This window comes from Osmerus eperlanus, chromosome 9, assembly GCF_963692335.1.
Source record: "Osmerus eperlanus chromosome 9, fOsmEpe2.1, whole genome shotgun sequence".
NCBI classification, from domain to species: domain Eukaryota; kingdom Metazoa; phylum Chordata; class Actinopteri; order Osmeriformes; family Osmeridae; genus Osmerus; species Osmerus eperlanus.
The window spans coordinates 16,877,695-16,891,680 of record NC_085026.1 but is presented as its reverse complement, the minus strand read 5'-3'; the positions used below and the strand labels follow the sequence as shown (position 1 = coordinate 16,891,680).

At 49.4% G+C, this 13,986-nt stretch overlaps 1 protein-coding gene across 1 annotated transcript in view; it reads right to left on the bottom strand.

The window, feature by feature from the left end:
• Positions 1 to 9,180, bottom strand: part of tmem260 (transmembrane protein 260) — a 32,107-nt gene extending 22,927 nt beyond the window's left edge. Inside the window, exons 1-3 of the mRNA XM_062470098.1 lie at positions 8,938 to 9,180; positions 8,310 to 8,423; positions 5,186 to 5,217 (exon numbers count right to left, since the gene is read on the bottom strand). Coding sequence (XP_062326082.1) covers positions 5,186 to 5,217; positions 8,310 to 8,423; positions 8,938 to 8,989 — 198 coding nt within the window. The 5' untranslated portion in view covers positions 8,990 to 9,180. The remainder of the gene's footprint in view (positions 1 to 5,185; positions 5,218 to 8,309; positions 8,424 to 8,937) is intronic.
• Positions 9,181 to 13,986: the final 4,806 nt, after the last annotated feature.

Sequence of the window (13,986 nt, the reverse complement as noted above, 5' to 3'; positions counted from 1 at the left end):
GCCCTGGTGTGAAAACATAAAAAGACGTCCAATTTGTCCATTCACCCATGTGATCATTCCAACAGGGCCGTAACTGACTAATCAAAGGAGAGGCAAAGTGCTACATTTTCAACTTGTGCAATTCACAGTGAAGGGAAAAAACGGCCAAGCCTATCAAGTTACATTCCCTCACATTAAACACGGCAATCTGGCCGACTAATTTAAATTGATACATCAAAGGCTTGCAATGTTGGGAATATTCCAGACGAATTTCAAGGTCTTGCAATTTAGTGTTTGGATGAAACTGCCTTCAAATTTATAATTTTTATTTTTTTTATTTTATTCAGAGCGTACCGAGTAATAACTTCACTGCAGTATATCTAGACAAATACATTTATTGTTCATTTGGGAAGTGTTTTCAAACAGAAAGTTTCTGACAGCCTAAAGACAACAAGGCTCCTCTCTCCCCTGCTGCCCTCACCTCACCCCCCCCACCTCCCCCCTCCCCCCTGCTGCCCTCACCTCACCCCCCACCTCCCCCCTCCCCTGCTTCCCTCACCTCACCCCCCACCTCCCCCCCTCCCCTGCTGCCCTCACCTCACCCCCCCCACCTCCCCCCTCCCCTGCTGCCCTCACCTCACCCCCCACCTCCCCCCTCCCCTGCTGCCTCACCTCACCCCCCCCCCACCTCCCCCCTCCCCTGCTGCCCTCACCTCACCCCCCCCACCTCCCCCTCCCCTGCTGCCCCTCACCACACCCCCCCACCTCCCCCCCTCACCCTGCTGCCCTCACCTCACCCCCCCCCACCTCCCCCCCTCCCCTGCTGCCCTCACCTCACCTCACCCCCCACCTCCCCCCCTCCCCTGCTGCCCTCACCTCACCCCCCACCTCCCCCCTCCCCTGCTGCCCTCACCTCACCCCCCACCTCCCCCCTCCCCTGCTGCCCTCACCTCACCCCCCCACCTCCCCCCCTCCCCAGCTGCCCTCACCTAAACCTCACTAAAACCTTTTTATGCTTATTTTTCCAAATTGAAAACCATAGATTACACACTCATCCTTCCCAGCTTAGAGGGTGTGACTGTACACTCTGGCTGCAGGCCTGCAGCACTCTGGCTGCAGGCCTGCAGGCCTCCATACTCGGTCAGCTCAGTGGGGGGGTACCTCATCATGACTTTTCACTTTACCATAATCCAAAATTAGATCTAAATCTTGGAGATTACAAATAGGGCAGCAGTTAACATACACTGTGAACCAAATATCACCAGACGGCTACATATTCTCTCACCTCCCGCCCCCCCTCCCCTCCCCCCCATATGGACATGTCTGGCCAAAAGCAGCAAAACAGGTAAACACAGAAAACTTGTTTACGGCTAAGATCCTCTCCTCTCCTGCTCGTGCCTGAGGGCAGCTGGTGGAGAGGCCGCCTCCGAGGAGATGTGAGGAGAGAGGGGCAGGGGCCGAGGCTGTCGGACGGGGCCGAGGGCCAGTCCTCCTAGAGAGAGAACTTCCTCCCCGGCCCCTGTCCTCCTCCAGCAGGGGTGACCTGTAGCCTGACCCCCCTCCAGCACACCTGCCAGTCCACCACTGCTGGCCAAGCAAACAGGAAGTGGGCCCCAGCCCACGGGCGTCCCCCAGGGAGCTCTCTCAGGTCCAGTTCTGTTGCCACACACACTCTCCTCCCTGGCCTCAAAACAGCTCACCTACCGCTACATATGCCACTATTCATTGCTTGGCACGGTAAATTAAACACGAACTAGGCTACAGTGCATAAACAGCTCAGGCTATTTAAAGCTACGACGACGACGAGGAGGGGAAAAAAAAGAGAAAAGGATCCTGACAGTGAACTTGCCACCAACGCAGCATTTGTGGAGGGAAACGACCAGCGTAAGCAAAACAGGGGGAGGGGAGAGGAGGGGGGGGGGATGTAAAGGTAGTCAAGCCGACCTGGCGAGATAAAAACACACACAAAGGAAGAGGGGGAAAACACGCCGTACACCAGGGGGTCAACAGGAACACCCGAGGAGGAGGAGAGGGAAACGTGGGACGACTCAGTGAAACAGTCGTGAGCTGCTGATTGAGTGTGGGGGGGGGGGAGAAGGGGTAGTGGGGCTGTAGTGATCCTCTTCCTCTTCGACCCAGGAGGGTAGAAAGGGGGGCAGAGGGGAGGGGGCGGGGGATTAGAAATCGTGCCATGTCAGGATTGGGAGCATGCTGGGCAGCAGGGGGGGTCAGGCACTTGGGTGTTTGGGGGGGGGTTACTGTGACACACACACACACTTACTGTGACACACACACACACTTACTGTGACACACACACACACTTACTGTGACACACACACTTCCTCTCTCACGCCGGTGGGTGGCTGGTGTGTAAACAGCCAAGACATGTTTGTGGTGGAAGAGAGGGTAGAAGTTCTGCTGCTGAATACTGAACAGAGGATCAGACAGGACACTGTCAGTCACCCAAACACATCACCAGACGTTTTCAGCAGGGAGATGCAGAATGGTGGTAGGACAATGTTTAGGGATTAGAAAGACGCCTATTTCCCTGGGTATTCCATTGTTTCAGTCGTTAATTTAGCAATTTGCTGTCAACTTCATCCATCCATAATTAGTTGAGCGAGTTAGCCTACATAGCTAGGCCACACAACAACCGTAAAACCAGAAACAATAACAGCATGAGAGCCGTGACAGACAGGGAGGAACGCTCTGGTCTGCAGAGTCCATTTGGCTGGGTCCCTACCTGCAGACGGTGTAGTGGCTGGGGGCCCTACCTGCAGACGGTGTAGTGGCTGGGGGCCCTACCTGCAGACGGTGTAGTGGCTTGGGGGCCCCTACCTGCAGACGGTGTGTAGTGGCTGGGGGGCCCTACCTGCAGACGGTGTAGTGGCTGGGGGCCCCTACCTGCAGACGGTGTAGTGGCTGGGGGCCCTACCTGCAGACGGTGTAGTGGCTGGGGGTCCCTACCTGCAGACGGTGTAGTGGCTGGGGGCCCTACCTGCAGACGGTGTAGTGGCTGGGGGCCCTACCTGCAGACGGTGTAGTGGCTGGGCGGCCCATACCTGCAGACGGTGTAGTGGCTGGGGGGCCCCTACCTGCAGACGGTGTAATGGCTGGGGTCCCTACCTGCAGACGGTGTAGTGGCTGGGGTCCCTACCTGCAGACGGTGTGTAGCAGAGGGCCCCGCTGGCCCCCGCCCCCATCAGGGCGGCTGAGCAGGTTGGCAGCGTGGGCAGGAGACAGGGAGGGTAGCAGGGCCAGGGCCAGGCGGGTCAGCAGGGTGAAGAGAGGGTAGCCTGGCGGGTGGGCCACCTGCACAGGGGAGGACGTCAGTGAGGCGTGGGGGGAGGACTGAAGAGGATAAAGAACTGAGACAAAGAGCACTTCTGGCCCTGACTGCTAGCTGACTACTACTGAGTCCCCCTTCTCATCATCCCAATCCTCCACCACAACCCCCCTCCCATTCTCCCTCCACCCACCTCCTCCTTCAGCTCCTTCCCAAGGACAGTGCACCCCCCCTGGGGCCTGCGCTGCAGCACGTGGTGCCTCCCAGCCCCGGCCTCCAGCCTCGGCCTCCAGCCCCGGCCTCCAGCCCAAGCAGCAGCCCCTGCCACCCAGGGGGATCCGGCAATCACAAGCAATTAGCCGTTAAGTCTCCTCCAGCCTGATAAGGGCTCAGTCATTAAACACATCCTCATTCCCTGGCACTGATAAGGCCGGGGCTGCCAGGCAGAGGACTGAACCGAGAGGTGAGGGAGGGGGGATTACAGCCCACCAATCGTCACAGACGGGGCAGCGGCTCACGCGACCCCTGGGCATGTCTACCCTGCCCTCCGCAGGCCTGTGCCCAGCCTGGAGGAAGCTGGGAGAGACTGGCTGAGGGTCAGGTTTACTGGGCGGATGGATGGATGGATGGTCAAAGGAGATAAGGATAAGAAGGGGAGGAGGAGCCGAAAAGAGAGAAAGAGTGTGAGAGAGAGAGAGAGAGAGAGTGTGAGTGAGTGAGTGAGTGAGTAGTGAGTGAGTGAGTGAGTGAGTGAGAGTGAGTGAGTGAGTGAGTGAGTGAGTGAGTGAGTGAGAGAGAGAGAGAGAGAGAGAGAGAGAGAGAGAGAGAGAGAGAGAGAGAGAGAGAGAGAGAGGAGAGAGAGAGAGAGAGATGAGAGAGAGAGAGAGAGAGAGAGAGAGAGAGAGAGAGAGAGAGAGAGAGAGAAAGAGAGAGAGAGAGAGAGAGAGAGAGAGGTAAGATGATAAAACAGTCAGTTTGTGGGTCAGCCGAGCAGGGACAGCCCACCTGAACATGAGGCGAACATGAGGGTGGGAGGAGAGGAGCTGGGGGGGGGGGGGGGGAGGCAGATAAGGAGCTCCGGCACAGCACTGAGGAGGGACAGGGAGACGTCAGGGACATCCGAGAGAGAGAGGGGGAGAGAGACCGGAGAGAGACAGAGAGGGAGAGAGAGACAGAGGGGGAGAGAGGGGGAGAGAGACAGAGGGGGAGAGAGGGAGAGAGAGACAGAGGGGGAAGAGAGGGGAGAGAGACAGAGGGGGAGAGATGAGGGGAGAGAGACAGAGGGGGGAGAGAGGGAGAGGGGGGAGAGAGAGGGAGAGGGGGAGAGAGGGGGAGAGAGGGAGAGAGAGACAGAGGGGGAGAGACACAGAGAGAGAGCCCCAGAGCTCTGGGGATCAGAGGGGAGGGCCAGCAGCATGAGGCCCAGGGAGGGGGGCCTGCTAGCCCTGGGGAGGCCTGACAGGGAGACAGGCAGGCCACACGGACTGCGGCACTAACGGCAGGATTACTGCATAGTGACACCGACACAGCCTCCCTAAAAGGATCACGGCGGCGTAATAAACTTTATTAAATAATAAAACTTATTATAACTGTTAACCCGATTTAGTTCATTCTTCGCGGCTTACACACACACACACACAAAAAGAGGGTGGATATAATAAGCCTTATGCCGTACATAAGGCAAAGCCTACAAAACCCATCGCCTTACCATTGACTTTAATTGGATTTGAAAAACGGGTTGCAAATTATAGCATTCTCTACTTCTAACTTAGTAAAATAAGTGTATAGAAAGGAAGGAAGGAAGAAAAAACCTGTGGTCTGAAAGTAAATTAATCTGCGTTCTGCCATGCTTAATTAAACTTCCTTAATGCTTATAAGAGTTAATGAGTGAATTGATTAAACAATACGGCTAACACTTACCCCCAGCTCACAAGCAGCGGTGATCAGCTCTCCTGTGGAAGAGAATAGGGGAGGAAATTAATGTAAACCCAATCATTATTATTAAGAGACAAGTCTGCTCCAAAGTTTTCCCAAATCAAATACTTGCACTGGGGTTTTGCATTAATTTGCCTGGATCAAAACCTGCAAATCTTCCCAGTGTGACATTTCCTAAGCGGCACGCTCATTCTCTTCATCTTTTGCTTCTCCCCTGATTCCTCCCTTCACACACACACACACTCACGGAACCCCCGGTATTACACACAAAAACCCAATTCCCTCCTCAATGCTTTACTACACACACACACACACGGGAACCCCGGTCTACCACAGACACTCTCACACACACACAGGTTGATGTCTCCGTCCTGGTCCCAGCCTCTCTGCTCCCCGAGGTCCCTTCCTTCGTCTCTCTCCCCCTCTCCCCCCTCTCTCCCACTCCCTCTCTCCCCCCCCTCTCTCTCTCCCTCCCCCTCCATCTCTCCCCTCTCTCTCTACCCCTCCCTCTCTCTCTCTCTCCCTCCCCCTCTTCATCTCTCCCCTCTCTGTCTGTCTGTCTTTCCTTCTTCCTCTCTCTCTCTCTCTCTCTCTCCTGTCTGGCCTGCTCCCTCAGTCTCCACTGGTCCTGGGGGTACACAGAGAAAGCTGTATCAGTAACAGTGAGGAAATGAGGTAAGCTTAAGAACACACAAACTGGCTCCATTGGTTGACTGCCTCTGTGTGGGCCACTCAGTCAACTGAAAACCCCTGAATGCCATTTAAGGACGCCTTAAGTCTTCTGGGCAAAAACCCATTTGTGCCAGAATACATCTTAAGCGTTTCAAATTAGGAAAGATTTTTCACACAGAATGTTTGCATCTCCCACTCATGAAAATTGAAATTTGGTTCAGATTAAATTACACTGATAAATGTTTGGGCTCCACACAGCGCCCTCTGCTGGTGCCAGGTAGCAACGATCTCTTTTCATAATAAACCGAGAGGATTTTCATTTTTATCCTATAATTAACGGTTTCTCATTAAGTATAGCCAGAGAAATAAATTGCTCTGAATCGCTTTGCGAATAAATGGTTGACTGTTGCTTTGACATAATTGCTTGTTTTGTGTAAAACGCAGAACTTCACAGACAATCTGATTTCTCTATTTTTTTATATGATATTCATTATGGTTTAAATTGATATTAGAAGCCTAGATGTAAAATGTACTCAATCCTGTTTAGAATATATCCTCACATCGTGTGTTTATGAAATATGAAATATATTTGAAATAAAACATTATAATGCTGTGAACACACTTGTGTAAATAGCACTATTTTAGCACTAGTAACACTTATTTAATGTGAATATTGACTGTATAAATCAGAAATGGTTTTACAGGTTACACATAAACACACAAGTTGTTCAAGCCAATTAGACTTGTTTACTACATCACTTGTTTACTGTATAATCGTGATAAATTGGGTTCTGATGCAACACCGAATAAATGAAAATAAAGAATTGACGGAACATTGCAGTAGCATTTCAAACCCAGTTGGCAGTCAGCCTCATTTCCAGCATTTAACCTTCCTGATACACTGCATTATGGTGCTGGAATTTCTGCAGCATCAGGAGGCCTCCTCTCTTATCAGTTTAATGCACCATGACAGCACAAACTACACAGCTCTAATGTCTCTCGAGCTCCGTGTCACCTGGCACGAGCTGCAGCTTTCTACCTGCCGTCACGAGCATTCATCATCCTTCATTGCCGTCTCGATTTCACTCAACAAAAAAAATCTACATTACCTCCCCGTACCCCAACTGTGTACTTTGGCCCACAACATAAAAAGAAATCCAAGCTAACACAGGGCCAAAACATCAGTGTCTCAGCGACGCAGAGCGCTCCCATTACTAAACAGGCAAAATATCAAGTCGACGGGGTAGCGGCGCGGGCGCCAAGAGTCTTTGTGATAGCAGAGCGCGGGCACCCACACCAGTCTTCCCATAATCCCCGTCATTTCCACACTCCACATTCCTAGACAACAGCGTTCCCGCGGGGCTACGCTCCAGCCTCTCTGGGGCGCATCACACCTAAAGAGATTAGGACAGGGAGACGGAGACCGGGAGAATTGGGAAGGGTGTTCAGCTGGCACTATCTGAGCAGGCATCCTTCACCGTCGCTAAACGCTGTGGAGAAGGGGCTGGACGTTTTTTCAAAGGCTCCGGTCGCTTGGCAGCGACAAAAGCAGCAGGGCTACTCATGGCTCTTTCTCCTGGGTTCTCCTCTCGCTTTTCATTTTTGCTAAATTCAGTTTCATTCCCCCCCCCCCCCCCCCCCCCCCACACACATACACAGCCTGTATGCAGGGGCTGCACTAACCCACTGAGCAGAGTTTTCATGCTCCAAGACCACATTTTCTGTATCAAACCTGTGATCTCTCCTCTTAAACTCTCTAAAACTGCACACACAGTCACTTGAAACTGCAGAAACTGTATGTGGTCAAAAGGTAGAATATGGAATTCCTGTGTCAGGCAATGTATTAAACACTCATACAACTGTTATCCCACAACCACACTGAAGTGTAAGGTCATGCAGGGTTATCCTAGCTGTTTAGTCTATACATTGTTTCTCAGAGCAGGTTCGGAAACTGAAGCTCTTTTAAGCCAAAAACGTTTATCTGCACTGCAGAAAAAAGGAATCTGATCATGTTTATAAAAGGTGTAGGAGCCATTTGTAAGTGGCATTTCCCCTACACACATCAAAATCTAGGTTTTGTCATCTATGGTTTAGTGAGTGAAGACCCTATTTGTAGGCCAGTAAGTATGTCTGGTTACAATACACATTCATTTTCGCATATTACTGCATTAGTTGATCACTGTAGTGACGTTGTATAAATAAAAACTTCAGACAATTTAATTCTACAGTTACATCTAAAAGTTAACATACGCCATCGTCAAATGCATGCATAATTCATACCAGTAGTAAACTGCAACTGTATTAAGGAATCTAACTTCCTGCCAACCTCTCACCACTGTAACTACAGTAGAATAGTAGCGCTGCAGCCTGATTGGCTGCCTGGAGGTAAACATCAGGACCACATGTCATGGTTAGCCATGCTAAGCTAGCTACCAACCTGAGTCTCCGCCGGGGACAGCCCTCTGAACGCAGGGCAGGTACAGCGCCGCGACACCGGCAACAGTGGCGCCTGTCAGCATCCATTCGCTCTGGATCGACGACATTGTAGTAGCTTGCTAGAGGGAAACAACTTCATTCATTCATTGCAAATGCTACACACATAGCCAAGCTAACGTTAGCTAAATGATGACAACCCGCGGGAAAAGTAGTAGTATACTTGTTAGCTAGCTAGCTGCCAGCTATAACTTGCAACATGCAACTAAAGTGCCGTTTTTTGCTAGCTAACGTTAGCTTGCTAACATTGGCTGGCTAGCAGTAGCTGCATGATCAGATGGGTAACATTAACCGGCAAGATATTCATATCAGCTAACTAGCTATCTATAACTATGACACAAACCAGGCAGAGAGCTATCCTTGCTGAAACCTAGAACATGGTCGGAAAGCAGTCAAATTGGTCGGAAGTCCTTCACAGTGTAGCTGCGTTTCTCTTCATGCTGCAGTATCAGTGCCTGCTGTTGCTAGTTATATAATGATTAGGTAAACAGTTACAACTACCTAGCAGTGTTAGCTAACTGACAGATGTTGAATTGATGCGGTTTTCACAAATGCAACATTAACTCACTCACTGTGTTGATTTAGACTAGAGACCCCTGCAACACGCACACGGACGCGCGTCATTCATACTAGTAATGCAAAGCAAGCAAGCGTCCGCGAAGTTCTGCTGTATTATTCGTGATTTTTAATGTTGCTGTCCATCCGCTGTTTCTTAGTTAAAGAAGACTGGGATACAATATTTTTACTTCCTGGTTTGGTCAAGGGACAGGCTGTGACATTCAACAGGAGCTTTTGGAAATGTGTGTTTAGGCACGAGAGTAGGCTACGTGCTCTCCAAACAATGTCACCCCCTGTTCAACAATCCAAGCAACAACAACAACAAAAAAATGCATTTCAGGAGACGTAGACAAATACATAGACAACCTATTTACACGTTATTTTTGTTAAAAAAAAAAAAGTTTAACGTATTTACAGGTTGATAAACTATTGATAGCTTAATATACGTAGCCATTATGCACTGTATGCACAATATGTCTAATACAAATGGATCATCACTCTTAGGAGTATGCCTTTTTCAACTTTAATCATATTTAATAATTTATCCACGCAAAACTATTACTTTATTTTTTCCATTCAACAAGTTTTAACCTGGGGGAACAGGGACAAGAGAAAGAAAAGAGCGCTAACTGGACAAACCGCCTGTCTCTAAGGTGCCTCTCGCTATCCGTGTTAGAGGTCTAACCTGCGTTTGTGTGTAATCACACACTCAAAGCTGGGAGTCTATTCTCTGAGAATCAGTGGCGGATACAAAATGCATTACAAGGGAGCCAATACACAGGGGCAGCTTAAGAATGTTGACAAACCAGGTAAACCTTTACTCAAACATCGCTGTTCGCCTTATCGGATTTAGAGCCTTTTGAAAAAACCTCCACGCTACAGTCACCACAGCCCTCCATAAAAGCTGCCAGGGTTTTGAAGTATGACTGAAGCACTTTATTTGTCTCTGGGTCCTAATAGCTGTGTTGATACAGTCAGACTGGAAAAGACTACAATAGCCTACATTCTGTAACGATGGTTTCTCTGAAAACTGTCTTGTCCTTGTAAATTCGGTATGACTTTCAGCTTCTTGTCATTTGTTTTCTGTGTAGTGGAGATCATTTGTTACAGTCCTTACTTCTAAACTGTTATAAATGGTATGGTTCAAATGCCTGCTAATGCATTGGATGCCACAGGGTGTGAATAAAACAAGGTGTACAAGCACCTTTCAGTGTTTCACGTGTGTCCAAATTCACAAGTTGAAGCGTTACCCTATTTGGAATTGACCAGTTACTGATAATAATCCCAACCTAACATAAATGAATCTGATCCCTCAGTAAATTGAGCTCTTGGAGAGGTAGAGTGGTGTCAGCACCCAGTGAACTCAGAGATGGTTCTCTAATCCCCACCACCCTCACTGTCTAATCAGTCTTAAACACGCACACAAAGAGACACCCGTCCAACACACACACTCACAGACACCCATCCAACACACACACACCAGCACTCACCCTTGCTTTCGGCTCAGCCATCTCTTCAGTGTGATGTCACTATTAATCCATGCTTGGTTATCCGCTGGGCTGCAGTGCTGGCAGGGGGATATGGTGGTGGAGGGGGGAGGAGGGAGAGTGTGGCAGGGGGATATGGTGGGGGAGAGGAAGAGAAGGTTTGGTGGAGGAGGGTTGGGGAGGAGGGGGGGTTGGGGGAGGAGGGGGGGGGGAGAGGGTTGGGGGAGGAGGGGGGAGGGTTGGGGGAGGAGGGGGGGGGAAGAGGGTTGGGGGAGGAGGGGGGAGGGTAGGGGGAGGAGGGGGGGTAGGGGGAGGAGGGGGGAGGGTAGGGGGAGGAGGGGAGGGGAGGGGAGGCGTTCCAACTGCTCAGGCACGCCAGAAAGCCTCCGTCCACATTACCATTACAAATCCCAGCACACAGAGTAGCAGGAGTCTCCCAGCAGCAGCATTGACTCTGTACTCACCACAGATGGAGTTCAGCAAGCACACAAATTCCACATCTCTCTCCAAACAAGAGGTTTAGAGATATCGTCTAAAGGCGGTCATATCATGATGTAGAATGATATATTGTTGTACATATACAGTATGTAAATACTGTGTCAAGTATTGAATGTTATGGAGACTACCTAATCTTGGAACACAGTAACAAACTGATCCACCACGAACGACCTCTGTAAATGTTCCTGGCTGCACCCAAACTCTTAATAGGAGAGCTAGAGACTTGGCTGATATTAACATGCATGACGGCTCTCATCATAGACATGCAGGAGTAGCATGCGTGTGTGGTGTTCCACATCAGCAGCACAGAGAAGTCATCACAGAGTCTCTGGGATTAAGCAGCGTTGCACGCCCCCTGAAAATGCTCGACGTTATATTGACAGCTTGTCCAAAGATAGGAATTACCAACATGGGCGAGGCCCTGGTTCCATATGGTAGCGAGCTATTAGCAAACATTAGTGGTCTGTAATAGCAGTGGTATTAAATTCACTAATTTGGTAGATGCCTGTGTGTGTGTGTGTGTGTGTGGTGTGTGGTGTGTGGTGTGTGTGTGTGTGTAGGGAGAGTTCATGTGTCGCAGCTCAGGGGATTTGTAGTAGGAAGTGATAAATAAAAGGTTGTAAATGGTGGTGATGGAGGTGATGGTGGTGATGGAGGTGATGGAGGTGATGGAGGTGATGGTGGTGATGGAGGTGATGGAGGTGATGGAGGTGATGGTGGTGATGGAGGTGATGGAGGTGATGGTGGTGATGGTGGTGATGGAGGTGATGGTGGTGATGGAGGTGAGGGAGGTGATGGAGGTGATGGAGGTGATGGAGGTGATGGTGGTGATGGTGGTGATGGAGGTGAGGTCCCTCAGAGCTTGACTGTTCTCTCAGTCTGCCCCCTCCACCGAACTCTGTCACAAACCTTATTAACAATGGAATTAGTCTCCTATCAACCCCTGCAGATTTAGCTTGTTGTGACATAGTGGTTATCAGGACACACTACGGGTGCAACACTCCAAGGCAAGCGCCACACACCAACTCTCAGACGCGTGGCGACTCATGAAGATGTATTTGATCCAACGTTCCTCTCCGTCTTTGTCAATCACACATATCTGTTTTAATCTCACCGTAAGCATGCCTCAAATGAGGTGTAATCCATTTAAGCCTCTTTGAAATAGGCTTCACACTTACATCCATATTAGAATTGTTCATCCTCCCACCATACAGACGCACACAGACTGAACCACACTGTCCACGTGTGCAGCCGGCGTTCACACACAGAGACCCACTGATTACAAACACAAGCAAGGACAAGGTCTCCTTCTTCACCTTCTGGTAGTGGGTGCTAGCCCAGAATACTGACAGAGGTAGGTGGAGAAATATTACTTCACAAGCCTGTAGCAAGCTTACATTCAAGAGTGTGATAATATCAGAATATTGTAAACACTCCTTAAAGAGGGGTTTGTAGTGTGAATGGATCTCAACACAGCTGGCAGCAAAACCACACTATATTCACATAAAGCTCTCATCCTGTTGTGGATAAACTCAGTGGCCTGTCATGTTGAAGGGAGACATATGCCAGCCGGTCTTGTGCCCCTTGATTACAGGGATGTTAGACCAGAACCAGCAGTCGTGTCTTTGTACTTTGTGGCTCATCAAATTCTCATAAAACTAGATGAATGGCAAGGATAAAACAAATCATAATCAACATTTTGCACAATAAAACATAATGGGGTTGGGAATGCAGGGGACCACAAAGGGAGCCCTTGTTTCAATTGCCCAGAGCAGTTCACCTAGTTGCGACCAATTAAAATGAGAGGATTCAATTTTGAAAAACACCAGGAACCTAAAGATAAATCTTGTATCTCAGTTTGCAGTGAAGGCCACTCCCTTACGTGGTTTCTATCATGTTTGATGCCATTTCTGGAAAACAGCTGGCTACTGACAGAGTTAGCCCAAACTGCTCTCTACTGTAGCACTCTGATCCTAAAACAGAGCGGGGGAGGGAGGGGAGGGAGAGTAAAGGCAGGATGGTGTTATAATGTGATGGGAAATACAGAGCTAACAGGAGGAGGGAGAAAAAGAGGCAGGAGGGAGGGAGGGGAGGGAGAGTAAAGGCAGGATGGTGTTATAATGTGATGGGAAATACAGAGCTAACAGGAGGAGGGAGAAAAAGAGGCAGGAGGGAGGGAGGGGAGGGAGAGTAAAGGCAGGATGGTGTTATAATGTGATGGGAAATACAGAGCTAACAGGAGGAGGGAGAAAAAGAGGCAGGAGGGAGGGAGGGGAGGGAGAGTAAAGGCAGGATGGTGTTATAATGTGATGGGAAATACAGAGCTAACAGGAGGAGGGAGAAAAAGAGGCAGCGTATCACAGCATGGATTCCATGTGGGAGCAATCCACTTACTTAAACTGATAAAGATTTAATTAACACAAGACTCTGCAATTACTCCGTAATTAAAGTAATTTGTCCCCTTGTTTGGATGAGGATGCTGTTCCCACAGAGGGGAGAGGTAAAGGGGGAGGAGGGGGGAGGGGGGAGGAGGGGGGAGGGAGGGGGGTATGGAGCGTAGGATGATAGAGAAACAAGTGATCCAGGAGCGTGTCTAACAAGTTTGACCTTTTTTGTCTGTGCTTTATTAAGTACATTTTTTTTTTTTTTTTTATGGGGTTCGTTGTTGTGGACCATCTGCAAGCCTATGGCAGGCCTGTTCTTTACATGTTGTACTGAACTTTTTAAAGCAATAATGATTTAGTCTTATTGAAAGCTACTCCTTTTATAATTCCGAATGATAGGCTTTTTATTTTCTTAGTAAAATGTAACCGTCCATATGACTGACTTTTTCCGAATTATTTGCAATTCCGTTTTTGAGTTTGCTTTTCCTGCACAGTGGTGCTCAGGTGGTCGGAGAAGAATGAGCTGTAAACTTTCGACCAACCCGTTTGACCCTTTTGTGTAAACGCGGGACACCAGTTATGACAGAAAATGGTGGGGTTAATTAATGAGATGTTTGCCGTGGCAAACAGTGACTAATTGCACAAGACAGATATCGCTAGGAATTAATAACATTTATCCAACGCTTGCCACGAT